At 39.5% G+C, this 23,874-nt stretch overlaps 1 protein-coding gene across 1 annotated transcript in view; it reads right to left on the reverse strand.

Moving 5' to 3' along the window:
• Positions 1–23,377, reverse strand: part of LOC110956441 (membrane-associated guanylate kinase, WW and PDZ domain-containing protein 1-like) — a 102,061-nt gene extending 78,684 nt beyond the window's left edge. Inside the window, 1 exon segment of the mRNA XM_051950056.1 lies at positions 22,621–23,377. Coding sequence (XP_051806016.1) covers positions 22,621–22,918 — 298 coding nt within the window. The 5' untranslated portion in view covers positions 22,919–23,377.
• Between the last annotated feature and the right edge of the window lie 497 nt (positions 23,378–23,874).

Below are 23,874 nucleotides of genomic sequence, written 5' to 3' on the forward strand. Positions count from 1 at the left end.
AGCATTTACTGTTTTATGAAAAATTAAGAATATATCGGCGTTTAACCGGAAAAACTCCTGCCGATGAGGATTATTTTGAAAAGGGCTATAATCGGCCGGCCGATAAATCGATCGGGCCCTAAAAAAAGCTGCCAACAACACGATTTAATTACCAGATACTAGTACATATGCAGTTGAAGCAGTCACTAACCAGGAAGGAAAGCAATTCCGTCTAATACAAGAACCCTGCAATAAATAATGCTTTTTTTTTTTAGTTTACAATGTTTTATTTTGTTCAGCGATATTATCAGATTTTGAAACTTGCAGGTTTTTTTTAAGTGCATTGTAGAAGTCTCTCCAACATTTAGTCTCCACTGACTTCTACTAATGGGGACACAAAATATTAAAAACACCTCTTAGTATATTGCAACACGGTTCAACAGCACCACTGAATCCTTCAAACTTCTAATATGCTGACTCAGCACCCCTCGTCTTTGTGAAGTTAAAAATCACTACAATACAGTTATATAGGACTTTGTGCAACTACTCTGCCTGGGTGTATACATTTATTCAAGTCATTTAAATAGGCAATTAGTCAGAGAATATTGTACATTAAAGCGCAGCCTAATGTGCTCAGAGCCGGTTCCGACTTCCCTGGAGCCTTGAGAAAAACTCTGCCAAGAGGAAGTGTAAACTATTTGATACTCTACACAATCACACCTGACAGCGCACAGTCCCACTACCATCCTCCCTCCTTTAAAGCATTTTGCTCCATCTGTCAGTCTATGCGGCTCTATACAGAACAGAATGAGCAAGAAACAAACACATTTACTGAATATTAATAAATCACTCATTTATTCTCTACAGAAAAATGACATGCATAAGAAATGACAGGGAAATATAAAATGCTGAAAATAATTTTAAAAAATAACACTGAGCTTTGACTCCGCTGTCTGGTAATTAGTCCAGTCTTGTTCAATTAGCTTTGACTATCAAATGTAAACATAAGCCTTGAGGCTATGATAGCAGCTGTATGTCTAAAAGTGCTAAAACTTAATACATCTTCAGATTTGGCTTCATAATGCAAACATTATTTTTGATGGGTTGTGTTGACATAATTATGCTGTTAATTGGATTAAATTTCTGCAGATAATATAGTTTTCCTTCCTTTACTTAACTTTTTAAATTTGCCTAAAAACTTGTTTTCATATTTGTGGTACTTTAGCAAACAACACAAGTCTTTTCAAATAAAGTGGAAATATTAATTAAACAACAGAATTTCATAAGTAATCAACTTAAGAACTAACATTTATGCTACGAATCAAGTGGTAATTAACAATGCGTTTGATTGCAGAGGAAGGGCTAATTCCCTTACTTCCCAAAACTTAATATAGTTTGTTAGTTGAATGTGATTTCATTAGAAGTTGTCATAATTTCAAGAGATTGCTGCAAACTGTTGCTTGTTTTTGTTTTTGGTGAGCCCAAACAAAGGCCCAGAGGCCCTGAGAACTGAGCGTACAGGACTGTAACAGAAGTTTCCCCAGATGATGCACTGATGACGGAGGATGAAATCACCAAAACTGTCCAATAAATGAGTTAACTGTCAGTCCCTCTGACTTCATCTTTAAAGCTTTATCTTTGTAAAAGAAACAAAAAGTCAACATGAACACAAATCAAACCAGAATAAAAAGAAAAGTGTTTGTTTTCTTCTTTTGATCCAGAGCAAACACTACATGAACACACTAAATCTTCTATGATAGAAAACTGATGTGTTTTTAGTTTGTGACTTTTGCTCAGTAAACGAGATATTTGACATCCGCTTGCCCTCTTATAGTGTTGGACAGACTTCCTTTTTCTCCCCAGACATTTCTCACACCAAACAATTCACCGAACAATAAAAAAGTAATCAGTAACGTCATTAGCTGCAGCAGCTGTGCTTCAAAGCTCAAAGAAAGAAAACAGAAGGAGAAGAGTGTGACAAGGAGACCAAATGGTTGCATCAAACGTATTCTGATCAAAGCTTCTGAGCAGCTAGAAACTACTGATGTCGACTGATGAGCAAGAAGTTCGTCAAAACGTGTTTACAGTTTAAAAATAAACACAATAAAATGAGCAGTTCTCCAGATGAGAAATGATAACAGAATTAATACATTACCACATTGCGATCACTAAAATGAGATTGAGTGCTGCTTCCTACTCAAAGCAGGTCTGCCTCTGTAGTGTTTAATTGTGGCTGCTGTGAGTTCTTTAATGAGGCACCGATTCATTGTGTTTGATGTGACATAAAGTGTCAAGTCCTCGTCCTTTTCAGCTCTCTGGTAATGAGAGCCTGCTGACACCCAAAACTGGTGACCATATATCAAGAACAGATATTACTAGGAATATTTATTAAGGCATTTAATGGCACAAAATAAACCATCAGCCATTTGTAGATTTCACATGGAGCCTTGTATTTTGTGTTTCGTCGCCTTCTTTCAACTCCTTCTCTGGTATCATTGCTGCATTCAACGCTATTGTCTCATGAATGCTAAAACCTGATTAGTAATTCCTTCCTTCCCACATCCTTCATACTAATGACAAGAAATCCACCAGAGCTGGAGAGGCTATGACAATGGGACTGGAAAATTTCCAGTGCTTACCCAGGCATATTTAAGTCAGGGATGAGTTCAAGGTCTAACACATGGGAGGATGTGTATTAATTGTAGTCAAACGTATAAGACCTTGCGCCTTTTTAACAGCTTTTCCTGCTGAAATCATGCAACAGTCATTCACAGTCATGTCTTACATGCACGGTACTACTTTAAAATGAACATACTGAGAAGTTTGTTTAAAAATTTCCTGCTTCAAGTTGCAAGTTGATAACATTAAATACAACCTTTTCTATTTTTGTTCATAGACAGTGGGTTTGCGAAATCTTAAGACATCACTTTTAGAGTTTCTACTATTTCTTATAGATCAAGTGATTAACCCTCTCAACCAACAAAACTGTCCGTGGGTTTGAAAGTTTGAAGTTATCTTTGTGTAATCATGAAATCACCAGATGCTTTTTATCAGAACTAGAAACTATGAAATCTCACAGAACGATCATATTTTCCACTTTTCGACAATGCAGCTGTAATGCATTGCTGTGTTGGGGAAAAGATTCAAAACTATGCTAAAAATTTGTGACATTTTGTCAAAAATAAGTTTGGAAAAAACAAAAATTCTAATGTCTTCACCATGAATCTTTAGTGATTCACTGCAACCAAAAGTCATGTGTCGGGATTCAGGGACAGTTCGGCTCAACTAAGCTGCAGCCCTGTATGCAGAGCAGAGAAGACACAAGTATTAAAACAAATCTAAGTAGTAAAAAATGCATAGTATGCACAAGCACCATTTTTACTCTGCAAAGGAGGCGGAGTTGTGTGACAGTTGGCGTTTGTCTGTCTGTCTGTCTGTTAGCAACATTACTCAAAAATGGATTATTGGACTTGGATCAAATTTTCAGGGAAAGTCATAAATGACACAAGGACCAGTTGATCAGAACTTGGCAGTCATGCAGCTTATCGTCTGGATCCACAATATTTCAGCCGTCGGCAATGAGTGTTTTTCTAGTTTCTCGTATTGGCAACATTGTATGTTGTCGTATATGCTGATTCCAGTTTTGTTTTTTGTTTTTTTTCAATTTTTGTAACACAAAAAAATCTGAGAAATTCAACTTCTTTTTCTGATTTATGGTACTATATCTATGTCATACTACACAAAAGACATTTTTGTGTTCTCTCTACTTCTAGCCAGGGTTGTGCTGTTTCAACAGAAGTGCAGAAACTCAGAGGGTTAATCAGCTAATGGAGAAAATTTTCTTCATTCGCACTTAAGAATACAGGATGTCAATCATGGTATTGCTCAAACCTGTCATATTTCATTTATTTTTATAATTTGTAAAGAGCAGGTACAATATTAAGCACAAACGTTGCCATTTCATTTATTGTCCCCGAGTGAGCTTAGAGCTAATTTTATCTGCAGTGAATGGGCACTACAATAAAAACATGTGTAGAGTGATACAGTGACATTAATCATACAAGAAAAGCAAAGCTACAGAACACAATACTATACACGGCAGTAAATCACACACTGAGTGAGCAGCAAATGTATGTTAGATAATACAGGTTATAACTCCTCCAATGCAGGAAGTCCACCTGTGCAGCATTTAAAGCATAAGCAGTAAACAAACAACTGTAGCATTGTTTATTGGAGACAATGATTTAGTTGTAAACCCAGATAAGGATGTTTTTTAATGAATATAATCTATGTATAAACAATATGTCTCTATAAATATGTACAAACATGTGATTTATCAATATTTTAGTAGTAATGTGTCAATAACATTAATCAATAATTCGATTAATAGTGTGGTCTATTCATTTAAATTATTTATCCATGAAAACAAAGTCAATGTCTTCCACTATTGATGCCATTAGATGTTTTTTAAAGTATATTTTATTCTCAGACATCTCCCATTTACCTGGTAAAGGTTGTATTGGTTAAATCAAATAACCAGCTCCTTCAGAACTGCTCAGATTATCCTATTTCTGCTGCTGCTGTTTGGGGACGACTTCATCTGAGGAAGCTCAGGGTTCATTTGTCTTAGAACTATAAACTGAGATGGAGCTTTTATCACTGAGATCAGAGCCAGCAGCACGGCCAACTGCTTCTATTTTTACCAGAAGAATTATACAAACTCTTCATTCTCCGCTGCATAAAATACTGATAGTTTAACGTAAGTGAAAACGTTATTTTCCAGACTAACAAGCTCGACTACAATTAAACCAAAATAGAAATATAATAAAAATAATGACGAAAATAGAAACAAGTGAATTTAAGTGACACTGTTTCTTGACACTGAGAGCTTATATCTTTTGAAGAGGCTGTGCTAACTATGAAGCACAACTTCCTTTGGTGTCTCGAATACGAACACTCCGATGCTCAGTCACACGACAAACACACAACAATGAGCCGCAGTATTCAAATGACACACATTTGATGCCTAAGAAAATACTAAGGATAAAATAAGACATTTTTAAATTCACATGATTGATTAACTTTAGCAGATTTAGAAGCCCAGTGTGTTTAGATGTTAATATTGCACTTGGTTCCTTTAGATGGAGAGCAAAGCAGCACGGCAACTAAATATGCTACATTATGTCACGTCTGGTAAGAGTGACAGCGTTTTTCTTCAGCCTGAGCTTCTGACTAACTATCTAATGTCATCTTACACACACATTATTAAAAACTGCAAACACAAACACAGACACGCTCACACAACTATTTATAAGTGGCCATTTTAGTAATTCAGAAATAGCGGTTCTCCATCGCATATTAGTGACTGAGAGGCTAATTTTCAACTCCTGCATCTTTCATACTCCTATAATATTTAAAACCTAATATCCTTCTAACAGGCGGAGTGTAGAATAAGAGAACTAGAAAAATGATGCATAAAGACGGCTAGAAGCTGTACATCACGCAGCTTTTCCATCATTTTTAAACTTTCACAGAGTCATTACACCCATAATGGCAATTGGTGAATCCATCCTATAAAGAGCTTAGTAGCAACTTGCTAGTTTCAAACTAGTGACTCACTAAATCCGGTTGTACCATTAGACCCTAATAAATGTTTTTGCTCCTGAGGGATTGGCTGCAAGGAAACATCTGCCAGAACAAACTTGTCAAATGACATATGACACCTCAAAACCTTGGTAAATTGAAATATGACTTTGATATTGTATAGTTAATAGTTTAGTTTAATCAAATGTGGCTATTAGGGTCAACAATCTTTGTAATCTGAGTACTTGTGTTTAGTTTGTTTTCAGAATCAGATTCAGGTTCATTGTCAGGCAGGTTCTACATATGAGGTAATTTGATGTGAGGTTTTGATGGGGATGTGAAACTTTTTTTTATAAAGGACGAAAAGATTTTTTAAAAGCAAGCGTTGGAAGCCAATAGACAGCAGATGTTACAAGTCAAATAAACCACAAGTGTAGCAAATTCAAGGGATTATAAGTCATAAAAAGAAACTGAAATATTTATAGTGGGCAGAAATGTGCAAAATTACACCGGACATGGTGTGAACAACTTGAGATGTGCAAAGGATACTAACATTTCTATTTAAGCAGCTGTATTTTGATGTAACAAATGTTGTGCTTTTACGAGGAAATGTAATTTACAAGTTTACATCATCAAACAGCATGTTTGAGTAAGTATGACACCACCTCAAACATTAACCATATTCTGAAATACATCACAGCGTAAAGTTAGTTTTGCCAATTAGTTCAATTATCCCTATCTGACAGTTAGTTTGCATGATAAGATAATAACTTGTCTCTAGTTCATGTAATGCAACCTTGTATTAATTTAGTTATGTTTAAATGGATAGATTACAGCTGTGACACTGCACAGTCAGCAGTAAATTATGTCTTCTTACAACTTTCACTGCTGACAGCTATTTACCAATCTATGCAAGTAATGTCATTTTAAAAATTTCGTACAGGAAATTTTAATACACTAAAAGCAAATACACAACTCTGGAGAGCAGTAATGCGTTCATAAGAAAATGTCAGACAGTGGATATTATGATTAGAAGCTTGGACAAGCAAAGAAAATGCTAAACAATCGCTATTTTCTGCTTCATTTTTGTGTATTTACTAAATTACGAATCAACAAAAACCAGACATTTAGCGTCACCTCGGTCTCTGAAGATGTGTGATTGAGATTTGTCACAGTTTTTAACATTGCAAATGAACAGATCAACCTATAATAAAACATTTTTTTAAGTTGCTACTTTATAAAAAAGAGAGAGCAAAATCTCACTTCGACATCAGATAAAATGAAGCTCTATGGCTACATCTTATTTCATTGTATTTGGGTGGACAAACTTGTTAAAAGTGGTTAAGAGTATTTAGATATTATCATCCTGAAGCGCCAAACAAGGAAACCCTCTTTCAGACTGAAAACGTGTTTGCAAGATCGCTGATGTGCCAAACCTGTGACAGGAACTATTTGGCTGCAAAGAGGCATTCCACCAAAAACACATAGTTACCAAACAAGCCAAAATGGAGGGTCAATGCATCTGCAGGTGATGATAAGTTCAGGACATGCTGACTAAATGTTCTCTGTATTAGCAAATGTCATTATTCTTTCACTTATCTTCTAGTCTTTTTCTCTCTTCCACTCAATAAATCCCTGTTTACTAAGAGGAAAAAATGACTCGTGTCCTCTAGGTAACCTGCTCAGAACAAAGTATTTCTCTTCTTTGTGCACCACCACCCCACATCTCAGCCCTAACACAGCCAGATGCTGCCAACTTTTCTGATGAACAGCTGCAGCTGAAGGTCACCCCCTCCCCTGGACTGACACAAGCATGCAAACAGTCCCAGATGGTGTCCATGTATATCTATTTTAACTTTGAGCAACAGCACAGACACCTTTAATCGTCTTATAATGTTTCCTGCTCTGTGTTTTAAAAATATTCCACTGCTGTTTATTTTCAAAAACAGTTATCTGAACATATTCTGACATTTGCAGTGACGGTTTACCGACTAGACACACTCGGCTACCATATATAACCTCACACTGAAGCTCTATATTGAGATAAGCATAAAGGAGTAAAATATTGTTTTCCTTCAGAGAGTTTAATGTGATTTGAGTGAGTTTCAGGCCAAGTTTACAGCAGCAGCACAACATGAGATAAGATGGAGAGCGAGTTGCACAAGTTAAGTGTTCAAAGTGTGTTTAGCTGACACCAAACGCACAAGAAAAATGATTCCATCATTTTCTCACTTTAGTCTAAATTTACTTTAGACATACAGGGCTTCAGAGCCGAGGCTTAAAGTAACAGCGAGGGATTTGATAGGTGGAGGCGAGTGCTAGATTTGCACATGAAAGTGGGCTGAAGGAAAACACTGGTTTATAGGAAGGCTCATGTGATATGTTCATGGTAGTCATGACCATAATGTCAGACAGGACTTTTGTACAGCAGAACTGTGCGGATACTGAGGAAATACAAATGAAGAAATTCTACATGGCTCTTTAAACAAAAACAAAGAAACATGAGCACATCAACCCTATTTTAGCCTTGCTCCACAGGCTCCCAGTATCCATCCATTTTCTAGACACCGCTTTATCCTTGCTAGGGTCGCGGGGGGTGCTGGAGCCCATCCCAGCTGACTCGGGCGAAGGCAGGGGACACCCTGGACAGGTCGCCAGTCTGTCGTAGGGCTACATATACAGACATACAATCACACTCACATCTACGGACAATTTAGAGTAATCAATTAACCTCAGCATATTTTTGGACTGTGGGAGGAAGCCGGAGTACCCGGAGAAAACCCACGCATGCACAAGGAGAACACGCAAACTCCATGCAGAAAGATCCCAGGCCCAGGCTGGACTTGAACCGGGGATCTTCTTGCTGCAAGGCAAAAGTGCTAAACACTACTCCACTGTGCAACCGGGCTCCCAGTATGGTCTAGGATAAATTTTAAGATTTTACCGATCACTTTTAAGGCACTCGAAGCCTCACACCTCATTATAGAGTTTTCTGAATCAGAACACACTCGAAGATCCTCAGTTCAATTATCGGAGCAACCAGCTTGGCTCCAGCATCTGTGATGTGATTATTGTAAAGCCCCAAAGTTTTCACAACTTTGTGTTTGCAAATGTGTTTGAAAATATACATCGATTATGAGTTCGACAAAAGCTACAAACTACCGAGAAAAGGACTGTTGCATTGTGTTTGCGTCTATAACGTGAAAGTTGTTGTGCGGATGGTGTCTGGATGAAAAAGTGACGACATGAATTATTCATTTTTGGCCTTTTTAGTTTGGAAGGTTTCCTGGAAGGTAATCCAGGAAAACCAAAAAACTGGGTGCCAAACAAGTGTTTTCAGTAACCAAAAGATGTATTTGGTGCCACTTTGATCACCCTTTCATTGTTCTTAGCTAGTTAGAGGCCTTAAATTTGCTCCTGGATCCTGGTTTAAAACGAAAAGGCACTAAGTGATTTCTGTTAGAGGTTCTGAACGGACTGCCCAAAGAAATGAGAGATCATTACAGGCCTTTCCATGATTTTATTTCCATTTATTTGTCTTTTTATTTCATTTAATAATGATCTTACCTCTTTACTCTGTTATGGTTTTGTACACCTTGTTGTGCTTTTATGTTCCTGCACTCTGAAAATTATATGACTTTTATTTTGCTGCCTTATGAATCATCAATCATTGTATCCTGGATTTGAAAAAAATCTATAAATAAAGACTATTATTATTATTATTACTGAGGAAGTTGTAGCTCTGCTGTTGGCCTGAAATTATTAACCCTCTTTTCTAGCAAAAAGTTAATGTTACCAAGCCAACATGAAACGACTAAATTTGGATAAATCTGAAATATATATACATGCATATTCAATTTACATGCATCATCCACAGCATTAAAACCACCTGTACTGTACAATTAATTAATAAAGCATCCGTCTATCTATATCTATCTATCTATCTATCTAATTGTGGTTTCATATGGCAGTTCAATAACTGAATAACTGAATCAAACCTGGGACATCACTATTACCAACTCTGAAACTATAGCACAGAATTGAGTCCATGTATTTTACTGAAATACCAAATTTGCTGATATGTCAACATTTACTGTAAAACTAACAATGTGACTGTATAATACAAAAACCTCAGTGTTTAGCAGACAAACGCCGAACATTTTTATAAGTGTTGAAGACTTGAAGACAACTGGATTGATCAGCCTGTTGTGGCAGTTAACCGAGAAATGTCTTATGGGTTTTATGCAGATGACTTCCAGCTGCACACACAACTGTTTACATGCAACATCAATCACACAGTGTGAAGTTGCAAAGCACACGGAGCTTCTGTTGATGTTTTAACACATTAAAGCTCTGTCAATAGTTTAACAACTGCAGCAGCACATTTTGTATCGTTATAATTGTGCTGGTTAGTTTTGGTGTTGTAAACAGCAGAGAGGTTTCCTTCGCAGCACTAATCACCGTTACTGTTGTGGCCTTCTTCCCTCCCCTACTGCGACTAACTCAGACCACCACAACCGGAACAGACTCCAAAACATCTTGACAGTAATGAGAATATCAGATGGAGGAAGCCAGTTCCTGCAAAGCGGCTTTGATTTAGATAAGGCGTCCATCTCCCTGCCACCAGCCGCAGATATACGACCGGGAATGGAGGAGATAATGTGGACGCTGGGATCTACACAGGCGCAGAGAGCTGCTGAAGGTGTTTGAACCTTCTTCTCCACCTGTTCAAAGTTGTCAGTCTTCTGCTGGGATTTCACAATTTCACCTCTGGCAGGGTAAAAACTCAGGGAACGAGATCATGGGAAAACTAACAGGCGGACTCCTCTAAACCTCAAAGATCAAAGCTGGCTCTGCTTACTGACTCTAGTCCCTGTGTGTACGGTTGGGTTTAGGTGGAACGAAGAGAAGATGAACCTTTCCTTTGAGTTCACATCTCTGTAAACTCAAGACAGATATTGATGCAACACTGAGACTAAAAACAGTGATTAGACATATTTTTTTCAAACATACAAATGGTACAATCAATCAGTGTAAGTCCTATGTGTAAAGAAAACTTCAAATTATCATCAGTATCAGTGTCACTCAAATTGTACTCATCAATATGGAGCAGTTCAGCAGAGAATAAATGAAACTAATGGACTTCGACAGCTGACATCTCACATAACGTCACTAAAGCTACACTCAGAAAAACAGCCTTTTACTGTTATTTTGCAGATTCTCTCTTTTGTGTTGAATTCTTAATTAGTATAATCATAGAAAAAAGTATTGATTTACATGTCAGCCCCCAAAAAACAGACCATGATTGTAAAGTCCACACTAAAGATCTGTATACAAAATGACAATTTATTCTTTTGCGATGTTTGACCATAAAATGAAACTATTCTAAGTGTATTTAAATAAGCAAAAAATGGCACTACAACAAATATTTGCTATTTTTTATTTGAAAGGACAGAAAATGGGTAAATAATTTTGAACTGTTTTGCTGCTGCAAAATGTTTTACAGATTTCCCCTTTTTTAGACAACTACTAAAATCACAGAAAAAAATATAAATTTACCGGCTGACTGTAAAAATAAACAATCAACAACAAAAAACAAAACAAGCCAAAACCAAAAATCTGTATTTTCAGTCATTTCTTCTTTTATGCATGACCATAAAATTGCATTTCAAATCAGGTTAAAAAAAACATTATCCTACTGATATTTGGTTGTATGTTGGTTGTATGTTCACAAATTTTACAGCTTTTTAACCTTACGGTATTTCATAGTTTATGAACAGAATTTTTTGGCCCCACTTCTTCATTCACCGTGAATTGCTTTATTTCACTGTGGGAGGAATCGTTCCACATTCCGGACAAATCGAGTATTTTATGTTTTCGCATTCAAATGAAAAACAAAGTGCTATTCATAAGGACAGTTACACATTTCTTTCTTGTTTTTATCAGCTGTTCTAACTACCAGCAAACAACTTCAGCAGATATGAAGTTTTCCAAGGATGTTCCAGGAAAAGTATTTAATATCACAACAGCTCACTGAAATATCCAGAAATGCTGGAATGTGACAAAATTTGTGCACTGAAGTTGAAAGCGTCCGATATCATCTCTGTGTCTCTTAGTGACCATCTGGACTTTTTGTTTGGATCCTCCACCTCTCTCTCAGCAGTCCAGACAGAGATACAGAAGCTAGAGGGACTTTCCAAGTCTGAGAAAGTTTTTTTTTTTTTTTTTTTTACAGCATTAGCACACTACAACTGCAAATCATTAAATATCAAACAAGACATGTCCTGTAAAAAAAAAAAAAAAATCCTTATGTGTAAGCCTTCATATTTTCTATGATTTTAACAATACTGGTGCAGCCATCCCTGCTGTGTAAGTACAACAAGAGCAAAGCTAAAGCTGCACTTACTCATTAACTAAACCAGCTCTTCCAGCCTGTGTCTGGGCCACTGTGCTGCTGTAAAAACTTTTGCACGCTGTCTGAGTTGCATGACAGCATCTTCATGTTTCCATACGTTAAGAATCATGCTTCCAGATTAGACAGCAGTGTGAACATTAGTGTTAGGATATCAGATGATAGTGCATAAAGCGTTTTATACACTGGTAAACCCCGCAGGGTCGGGTCAGCCTCTCAAGGGCTTATGAGCAACCTGAATCTCTGGAGATTGACAGACTAGGAGGAGGGGAGGGATAGGGAGATCAACAGCATGAGAAATCCTCTAAGGATCAACCACAAACCTTTCTCCCTCAGCTAAACAACACACCAAGTTTCAAATGACAAGAGTAATGCTCCAAACAGTCAAATGAGCATGGGTTATAGAAATATTTTCAACTGTGCGTAGTGCCCTGCTCCAGCTCCTGAAAATTAGGTTGATGACAGAGGAGCTTCGGTAAAATTAGAACGTTTCACACACTATTTGCATCTGGAGGAAGGTGTAATTACTGTCCCTGAAAACCACAACAAAACCAAAGAAATGGGCAAAAGCTACAACTATGATTCCTGTGTATAAAAAAGAGCCGGTAATGGTACATAATCCCCACCAGATGTGTGACTCTAGGAGGAGCGCAGCTTAAATGTCAATTCATGTCCACTATATGAGACTCTATGGCGGCGAACAGGCTCATGTGTGTGTTTGATTGATGTTGCAGGATCACACATGAGTGTCACTGCATGTGAATGCAACAGAGATAAACAGACTCAGACAGAAGACAAGCTCTTAAAGCTCCATCCCAGTATATATGTATTTTTTTCCTGGATTACCTGATTTAAACTATCAAGCAAAGACGAGATTTGTCAGCCAAGTTGTTGTGATTGGTTGTCTACAGTTACACTGGGTGAGTTAGTGACAATGTTTCCTGCTTAGTGTAGAAAAAGCATAATGTACAAAATAGACTTAGACCGCATAATGCATGTTTGATAGCAGGCATTTAAATTGGTAAGTACACATCAATCAGCTACAACATAAAAACACCTATTGAATATTAATAATATGCAGCTAAAACTGCTTTGACCCTTTGAGACACTAGCAGCAGATCCTTAAATCCTGTAGGGCTGGTGTGGCGTGGCGTGGCGTGGAGTGGCGTGGCGTGGCATGGCGTGGCGTGGCGTGGCGTGGCGTGGCATGGCGGAGACAGCCCGAAAATTCGGATCCATTCGTCTGGGCTCGTCTTCGGCATCTTGTCTTGTGTTTATGCAATGAAGTGAAGGGTGACGTCAGAGTCAGCAGCCACCCGGCCATTCGGGTGGTGGTAACAAACACGAATGGACGAGCCGAGATGAGCCGAACACGGCGGGATGAGCCAAAGTGGGCCGAAGGCGAAGGGAAGAGACGAGCTCCGAATATTCCTATTTTCGTCTGGGGCGAGAAGGGGGTGATCACATAGACATATGTGTATATGTTTAAGTGATCACACGACGGGATGAACCGATATGAGCCGATGTGGGCCGAAGGCAGAGGGAAGACAGTAACGCCGAATATTCGTTCCGCCTGGTAACGTCCAACCGGTTAATCAGATACCAAAATTAATATCTGGATACCGCCGTAGCGAACGAATATTCGGATATTCGGGATATTCGGGTCCAGTCCTAAAATCCTGTGAAATGGGGCCTCTATGTACAGCACAGATTACACTCTTTGTCATGTTCCTTAAACAATTCCATGACTTTTCTTTTAACCCAGTAACAATATTATAATAACTTCCAGTTGGGACAGCCTTGCAAGTGGTTTCACCTATCATACCTGCTCAATGCATGTTCAAATATTGGCCATCAATACAAAAAAATAAAAAATTCTTCTGAAGTATGCCTCTGATTGACTTCATACTCCATATACAATTTTAAAGCTCTTTTTGGTGCCAATTAGATGAAGTAGTTCAGCCTCTTACGGTGAACAACAACGGCTTTATTATTGGTGGAATATCAGAATAGAAAAAAAACATGAACACTCTGACCAAATGTACACCATCATATTACTGCTTTGCATTATTCTATTCTATCTTTAAGACCATGTGCATATCAAGGAGTCTACAAAATTTCAGGACTGAAGCTACGCTATTTCTTTAAACATTGATCCACAGGTTGGCGCAAAGAAAACAACGCAAAAATTGACATGACCCCACCTTCTTTAAGAATATTTTACTCAAAAACTAATGTTACCTATGACCCCAGAGCTTACACATTTTACTTAACAACATACATATGCACAGATTAAAAAAAAAAAGACAAATATGCGATAGTCTGGTATGGTGTGGCCTTCAAAGGACTAAACTTAAAGCTGGGAGGCCGCACTAAAAGTGAAAGCTGTGTTCAAAGATTGGCAGAAATGCGTAGCTTAATGTTAACATTTTCGACTCCCTTTTTATTGCATCAATGTCAGATAGAAACATGAGACTTGTTGAGGCTACTGACAAGAACAATGAGCTTACTGTTGGAGTGCATCATTTACATTTTGCAGTGGTGTCCAGTTTTGACTGGAACACAGCTGTATAGAGCTGCAATCTTAAGCACAGAAATTTCTGCAGCAACTTAACTTTTCACTTGCAAAAGGGCAAATAGTGCCACATGTTTCTGTCATTTAGAATAGGAGATTTACTAATTCGTGGACTGTATACTGTGACTGCAATGTACAGTATTTTGCTCTTCTATGAACAGTAACACGCTACCTATTTACCACTTTTCCTGAGACTCACGGCAATCATGGAACTGTTAAGGCATGTGAACTACACAAGAGACAAGCATACTGTATTTTAGACGCCCCGAGGGCTCTCTGGGTTTGTTACTGATAGTTGAAGTGTCCTGCAGTGGAGGAGGGTCTCTTCATGAACCTACAGACATGGATTTACTCTCCTTTATCGCACACAGCATTCCTTTAAAGCTGAGGTCATTACAAAAATGTAATCACATTTTTTTTGCACGAGAAATACGCAATTGGAGATACTCTGCTGCTTTCTGAAACACAGCTGAGTTATTGCCTTGATAAGAAAAAAACACTGTGTGCTTTCATTTCCCTGTGGGCTAACACCTGTTTTTCTGCACCAGTGAAATAATGCAAGTCTCCATCCAGTTTCCAGACAAACACAGTCACGACAACTCTCAGTAAATATTAACTTAGACGAGAACATATAAAGTTCAACTCAGCTCAGTTTCACTATAAATGGCTGTGTAGGGTCGGGCTTCCTTATCTTATGCTCCAATGTGTGTTTTTATGGTTTTAAAAACTGTTAATCTTACACAAGCTGGACGGCATTGTGATGTTAGCAACATCTGACTTTCAGGCATATTACATAATAATGTTCTGCTATAAAGTGTGATCACATCATGCTAAGTTATGCGAAGACACTGTTCAGTCCCCGTTTAAACCCACTGGTTGATTTTGAGAGTCATCAATTAGTCTGGTCTACAGAAAATTAATAAGCAACAATTTGTAATTGATTCCTACAGCTTTTGCCCTGGTTCCAAATGTAAGAACTCTCTGGTCTTCTTAGACTTCTATAAATAAAAAGTGACTATCTTTGACTATCTTATCTAAAATTGTCTTAAATAGACATTTCTTGTAATCAAAATTTCTTGTAAAAACAGGCATTGGCTGATCAGCAGATTAAGTAAATAAAAATTCATACTGATTTGGTTGGTTTCAGGTTTTGTTAATTCACAGCTTTTCCAGCTCTACAAACCACTGCTACATGGACACGGAGCAGGAAGAATGAAAGACTCTGCCTGCTGGATATCACATCCACAGTGCTGATGGTTGTTTCTTGTTACCTCTCTGGCCTGTGTCCCATCTTAACCTCATTGTTACAATACCTGAGGCAAAGTCTTTGAGTTACACAGCCATTTGTTCAAGTTTAAATGACACAAGCTGCTTGTGTGCAGCAGTAAAGCTCCTTTGCTGGTATGCTTCCATTGTTAGTAATTTAAGGGAGTCACTCCATCAAGGACAAAGTAAAATTCCAGTGCATAAACCTTACAAAGGTATACACTCATTCAGCACACACATGAGCAAACACAGCTATTTATATAGTTCCTTTAAAGACATGCACACCAGAGTCCCTTAGAATGTTAAACTCTTGTTCTGTGCACGAAAAAGCGTGAGCATATGAACATGTAAAACATCTTAGAGGCCTCAGCGCTGCCTACAACACAGGGCTCATAAGGGGATGGTGGTTGAGGAAAGAAAAGGGAAAAGCGGAGAGAAAAAGAGGAACGATAGCTGTAGGATTCGTCAGAAGCCTTTGACAAGGCTTTCATGGATATACTTACATGCAGTCGGTCGCATTTAATCAAGACTGACAAAGTCGTCATACTTAAGAAAATGCAAGGGACTCACATTCTAGGACAAGCCCATCACAGAAGAGATCTGTGTCTGCGAAGCCTGGATGTGTGTAAGCCTTCTTAACTACGCACAAAAGCCGCAGACACAATTTCAGTGACACAACTTAGTGCAACCTTTACATAAGTCAGTCAGTTTTAAGATGCTCAAAAAACACAGAATTCAACATCGCACTGAAACTAAAATTCATTTTTTGCTAAACATCTGCGCTCTGATTCGGTCAAAGCTGTACACACCAAAAACAGAAAAGGGTTTTTGTCTGCAGTTACACACGTGGACAAAATTGTTGGTACCCCTCAGTTAAAGAAGGAAAAACCCACAATTCTCAATGAAATCACTTGAAACTCACAAAAGTAACGATAAATAAAAATTTATTGAAAATTAAATAATCAAAATCAGCCATCACTTTTGAATTGTTGATTAACATAATTATTTAAAAAAACAAACTAATGAAATAGGGCTGGACAAAAATGATGGTACCCATAACTTAATATTTTGTTGCACAACCTTTTGAGGCAATCACTGCAATTAAACGATTTCTGTATTTGTCAATGAGCGTTCTGCAGCTGTCAACAGGTATTTTGGCCCACTCCTCATGAGCAAACAGCTCCAGTTGTCTCAGGTTTGATGGGTGTCTTCTCCAAATGGCATGTTTCAGCTCCTTCCACATATGTTCAATGGGATTCAGATCTGGGCTCATAGAAGGCCACTTTAGAATAGTCCAACGCTTTTCTCTCAGCCATTCTTGGGTGTTTTTGGCTGTGTGTTTTGGATCGTTGTCCTGTTGGAAGACCCATGACCTGCGACTGAGACCAAGCTTTCTGACACTAGGCAGCACATTTCTCTCCAGAATGCCTTGATAGTCTTCAGATTTCATCGTACCTTGCACACTTTCAAGACACCCTGTGCCAGATGCAGGAAAGCAGCCCCAAAACTTTACTGAGCCTCCTCCATGTTTCACCGTAGGGACAGTGTTCTTTTCTTCGTATGCTTGGTTTTTGAGTCTATGAACATAGAGTTGATGTGCCTTACCAAAAAGCTCCAGTTTGGTCTCATCTGTCCAAAGGACATTCTCCCAGAAGCTTTGTGGCTTGTCAACATGCATTTTTGCAAATTCCAGTCTGGCTTTTTTATGAGTTTTTTTCAGCAGTGGTGTCCTCCTTGGTCGTCTCCCATGAAGTCCACTTTGGCTCAAACAACGACGAATGGTGCGATCTGACACTGATGTACCTTGGCCTTGGAGTTCACCTTTAATTTCTTTGGAGGTTGCTCTGGGCTCTTTGGATACAATTCCAACGATCCGTCTCTTCAATTTGTCATCAATTTTCCTCTTGTGGCCACGTCCAGGGAGGTTGGCTACTGTCCCGTGGGTCTTGAACTTCTGAATAATATGAGCCACTGTTGTCACAGGAACTTCAAGCTGTTTAGAGATGGTCTTATAGCCTTTACCTTTAAGATGTTTGTCTATAATTTTTTTTCGGATGTCCTGGGACAATTCTCTCCTTCGCTTTCTGTTGTCCATGTTCAGTGTGGTACACACCTTTTCACCAAACAGCAGGGTGACTACTTGTCTCCCTTTAAATAGGCAGACTGACTGATTATGAGTTTGGAAACACCTGTGATGTCAATTAAATGACACACCTGAGTTAATCATGTCACTCTGGTCAAATAGTTTTCAATCTTTTATAGAGGTACCATCATTTTTGTCCAGGCCTGTTTCATTAGTTTGTTTTTTTAAATAATTATGTTAATCAACAATTCAAAAGTAATGGCTGTTTTTGATTATTTAATTTTCAATAAATTTTTATTTATTGTTCCTTTTGTGAGTTTCAAGTGATTTCAGTGAGAATTGTGGGTTTTTCCTTCTTTAACTGAGGGGTACCAACAATTTTGTCCACGTGTGTATCTAGCCTCATGAATTTTATTCTCCAGTGGTGTGAATAATATGTTGATATGAAAGCTATATCTAGAATGGTCTTTAAAATCACATTATATTACATTTACTCAGCCTCACAGGGAGTTATCCAGTTGTAAGACCAACATGGGTATCTGGTGCTTGCGTTGTGCTCTGTGTTATCGTTCAATTTACAGCACATGTGCTATTTATTTGTCATCACCACATGCACCTTTGAGTATTTAGCAAGATGTGCTCACCTTCTGGTTTCGTCAAAACAGCTGAGGACGGTGTGAATTTAAAATATGGGTTTAATTCTAAGGAAGAGAACAATGTACAGCTCTCACTGCCTTTTCTTGTCTTCCATGCAGCACACAGAAGCATACATACAAATGAGGTTTCCAAAGAAGAATGAGGATATGGGGAGGAGTTTGGTGGCGTTGCTTTTTGCTTTGCTGCTAAGGTCAGCTATTAGTGATCCTGCAGATCAATTGTGCTCAAGGACACTTTAGCAGGACAGATGTTAACTGTGCTGAAGATTTGACTGATTAAAAAGATACCTCCCTAATCACTAAACCACCATGTCTCCAAGAGGTGAATGATGTAGTAGCCCTGGATGATAAAACGACAGCAACATGTACCAGTGAAGAACACTTAATCAATAGCAAAAAGAAAATTGTTCGATAGAGATATTAGTAGTTTCCTCGGATGCATTTGATGCAAATCGCCATTAAAAGCACATAAGGAGGATGCAAAGAAAGTTCGGCTACATTAATAAACTACAAGTTTGCTCCCTCGTTGCCTCATGCACAGCCATTCATAGCCGGTGTCACGAGGCATGCTAGACTGTGGCCAACTTGGCCTCTCGACACCTTCGTCTGCACCCACAGACTGCCCTGGTGGAGGCCCGGCCTGTGGATACCAGCGGTTTCAATCACAAGATGTGCTTCATGGTCAATAAACACCTACTACCCTGTGTTCTCAGCACCTCCACCTGAGCAACACACTGATGGTTTCCTGCTCCGAGGACTGACGGACTTTGCTGAGGTGGAGCCTTAACCTCAGCGCAGTGCGGAGGCTTCACCCTGGTCTCCCGCTATTCATATCCCAGTTTTACTTGCTTTCTTTATCAAAAGTGCATCAACGTGAGATAATTACTTTATCCTTCTTTATTTTTATTTATGTATTTTTGTCTGTTTTTCATCCTTGTGTTAACAGTAAAACTATCACCTCTGTACCTTAATAAATGGGTTAAAGTGTTGTTTCCGATAGTCATTATTTTCTATCCTTATCTGTTTTTTGCCCTCTCTGTTTCAAAGGGTTACTAAACAGTTCAGTAATTATTGATATCAACTGATATGAAGACTTTAATCATGATAACTTTTTCAGTGATATAACCCTGCCCTATAGGGTGACAAGGGAAAGCACTGACACCAGAGGAGAGAAAAAACAGACAAAATACGCAAAAGTGAGAAATTAAAGTCTAAAAGTGTAGTTTGTTTCATGAGGGTGTTCCAGTGAACTCCTGCCTCCACCTCTCAGGAATGTCTGGCATTCATCACACTGGCCTGATTCCCTCTGGCTGGGTTCAGTTCAAGGCAAGATCTAAGAGGACCAAGGGCCATTAGTCGCAGAGATCAGACTGACATCTGGCCAAAACACTCTCATGATCAGATCACCACAAACCCCCAGATCCTTTAGGTGTTGGAGGCATTTAAGGTTCACTTAAAAAGTAATCCAGCCAATTGTCAAGAAGAATGAACCTATTTCTTTCTATATATCATTCTCAAAAGGAATGCACTGTTAACTATAACACTGCTGTCACTCTGGGAATGTTATATGACCTGATGTCCAACCTTTGCCCCTTTACAGAGATGTCACAGTTATCACATGATCATCAAAACGCTGTCAGGATATAAGACAATAAAAAGTTTCGCCTCTAAGCTGGTTTCAGTCGATTATAAAAGAGAAAAGCCACACAGGTGGGTCAGAGTCCTAACACGCCTTAAAATCCTCCTTCCTTGTACTTTAACCTGACGATTATGCTGTGTCATAAAACTATGTATCATTGACCTAACTCGTACAAACACAGATGATATTATTGCATCTGACAGCCAGCTGAACGGAAAAAACAAAGTATGTTACACATTAACTGAGCGTATTTACATTTAATGTTTATTCGGGTTGAATGAGCAAGAGGTTGTCAATCTGTGATGGGGGGGCACCGGTGCAAATATAACAGAGGCCCTAGCTGTAACACACAGCTAAAAAAAAAAAAAAGAGGCAATTCAGGTACTTTACAAACCACTTCATCCAAATGCTACAGCTGATGTTCAAAGGCCAACTCCTTCTCTGAGTCAAGAAAGGAAAACCTGAATGAACAAACATGATATAGTACTTTTTTTTTTTACTTTTTGTTACTTTAAGGATACAAAATGTATCCCTAATGTCCATCTTGAATAAATGTCTATACATCCACTTACAGATACTTTCTAAAAAGCTACTTAATATAGCAGCATATAACTCCACATCTATTTTAGCACACTTTTGTATGCTGTCAAATACAAGACGGTAAAAATATAAGTAACTTATTCTATATCAATAATACATTTGTTGTTTATATCCTCAGACTTTCAGATTGTCACACTTCATTCAGGTGGTTTTCCCGCTGCATTCCTCTGTGGGAACAACACACCTGTGGGCACCGCCGTCTACCACAACACCAAGCTGCCTACCTGCTGATAATGTTTCCACCTAGTGTACTGGGGCGATGCGGTCTCGTGTAATATGAACCACAGCTCTTTGGAGAGAAAAGGAGGGAGATCCGATCCGTCCCAGCAGTCTGTCATCTGGTCTGGGATGGCTTGGACGGCTATCCCTCTAACAGTTCTGCATGGGAGCCCGACAGACTGTCGGGCACAAAGGAGGTCTTGTGAGCTGCTCAGATAATCAAAGAATATCCCCCTCCTTTAATTAGAAACGGGGGGAATCTGCTGACTCACGCAAGAAAGTGGTGGCAAACAGGCCAGGACAGTCTATGTGCAGCTTTTGTTAAAAGTTAGGGTTTCCATAAGGGTTAAGAATAATTAGAAAACTGTGGATATGAAAAGTGTCCCATGGTGGAAGCCTGGTCTGATTATATGTCAAACAAATGCCTGTTCTGCAAACACACAGCTGCAGTAGTGCTGAGCTCTTGTCCCAGGGGTCGAGACTTCAGTTTCAGAGGTCAAACATTCACTGTGAAGCCACGAATGGACAAACAGCACAAAGGCAAAGATGCTACACTGACACTAAACTGCAGTTATGTAACACAGTTAATGATTTCCCCAGAGGAGGCACTGCCAGCTTTGTCAGATATTGCGTACATGTGAGCGTGAAAGTGAATGTGAGCGTGTGGAAATGGACATCTGAGAGGAAAATGCACAAAATAAATAAATCTCTGACTTAAAATTTTCATTTAAAAAAATTGCTTATTTTCAGTATTCACTGAGGCATCACAGGGGCGGGCAGATTTGGCCGAAGTAATGAACAGTCAAAAAGCATGCACAATACACTGGAGACTGAGGCAAGGGGGAAAAAAAGTTTGAATCTAAAGCTGCGTCCCTCTAGCTGTCTCACAGACAGATGCAGATGCAGCAGACCGTGGGCAATGGGTCAAGCTCATCTAACACACACGGAGCACTTCCAGAAATAACCCCTGCTGATCACCCTCGGAAACAATGCTCCACTCCATCTGCATGAGTGCAACCTCCATTTACAGGAAGACTTAGAAGGAATGGAGCAGCTAAATGAGCAAAAAAAAAAAAAAGTGCAAACAAAGCAATGCTGCAGCTTCTCCCACAGGCTGCACATTTGAATATGCAACCTGTACAAAAGTGTGATCACATTTCACTGCAAATCGGAAAAGTAAACAACCAGATTAATCATTAGTTGCAGCCCTAGAAAGAGGCACAGAGCAGGAAAAGTGCAGCAACAAGCCAGAAAGGAAGGCACCAGAAAAATGGGATTTAGTTAAATTCACATGTAGCAGAAGCAAAGCTGGCAGCATCCAGGGCATGCTTTAAGTTTTTAAGTGTATAAGTGGCCTGATCTGTGACCCTGCACGTCTGACCCTGTCTGAACGTTCAGACAAATGAGGGCAGGATGACTGTCAGGGCAGCTGCATGTCAAAGCCTGTGAAAACTCCAGGCTGCTGTGGAAGGGAAGATGAGGAGCAGCAGCAGCACTTCTCTGCTCCAGTTCACTCGCATCCCCATTTTGTTACCGTGCTTGTCGTGTTGTCAACTTGCACACATGCTTGTGACTTTCCCCCCACACTTTACTCCGCGCTTCTCTTACCTTGACGCACAGTTTTCAGCCTGACTGGCCCTTTGCGGCACTCGATCACGGTGTAAATGTCATAAAGGGGTAATCCAGACACGGACAGCCCCTCGACCTCCAGCAGCAGCTCCCCCTCGCACAGTTTGCCGTCCTGATAAACCACAGCATCTTCTCGAACTTGCCCGATGTAGGGAAACTCTCCGTTCTCCGCTCCGCCGCACAGCTCCACGTTCAGCTCTCCACACGCGTCCCGGACGATCGCGCACTCGTTCACTTTGGTGATCCAGTGGTTCTTCTTCTGAATGACTTTTGACATGATGATGTGTGAAGGTGCGAAACCAATATCCGTTAGTTCCGAGGAATGTTGTAAAAATCAGCAGACTCACACCGCGGAGATTCTCCCAGCAGACAGAAAACTTGAGGGTGTTTGGATCCAAGTTGGAGCATTTTAACTCTCCTCCTCAGCCGGCGCATGCTGCTCCCGGTGCATGTAAACATCCCAGTGGATTAGAGCCCAGGTTGTGGTTGTTGCTCCGGTTGTTGTTTCCGCATCTTTAACAACGCTACACGCTCTGATTCCTCGCAGTGGGATCTAATCCGCCGTCTGACTGCCCGCTTTACATTCCAAGACTCCTCTCCTCGTTAATCTTCCACTTCTGCCTCCTTCCTTCTCGCTTTTTCAACTTTCCACCAAGAGAAATACACACTTTTACTTCACCTATCCCGTGAGCGTCTTGAGCTTTCCACACATCCGGCGGCGCCTTTAAGCAGGTAACAGGACAAGTTCAACCTATTTGCTCCTGCGCTCTGGATGGAGAGACGGTGGAGGATGGCGCATGCGTCCAGCTGCTACTCCACGAGAAAACTATCCAATTCGACCACACTCACCACACCTACTGGGTCCTAAAGCTCCTCCCCGCCTGCCGGTCAGCACGCGTTTCCAAACGGATTACAGCGATCCCTCAGGAGCTCCAGACTGTTGGCTTTATTCATAAAGAATATAAATACGCGCCAAGGACCAGTTCTCTCTGCGCACCACAGAGCTGAAGGTTCATTAAGGTCGTTGATTCAAAGGTCCATCCAGCAGATAGGCCATATGACTCCAGATTCCTTTATTTTTATTGTTTGTTTGTTTTAGAAAGGTGATCTCAAATAAGTTCCAAGTAAGTCTTTCAGAGATGGGCCATTTCAAAGTGAAATTGTATTTTACATTTGCTGTAACTGCATGGATTTGTTCAAAACTATGTAAACACAAAACTCCACATAAGGAAC

Source organism: Acanthochromis polyacanthus, chromosome 6, assembly GCF_021347895.1.
Source record: "Acanthochromis polyacanthus isolate Apoly-LR-REF ecotype Palm Island chromosome 6, KAUST_Apoly_ChrSc, whole genome shotgun sequence".
Lineage (NCBI taxonomy): Eukaryota > Metazoa > Chordata > Actinopteri > Pomacentridae > Acanthochromis > Acanthochromis polyacanthus.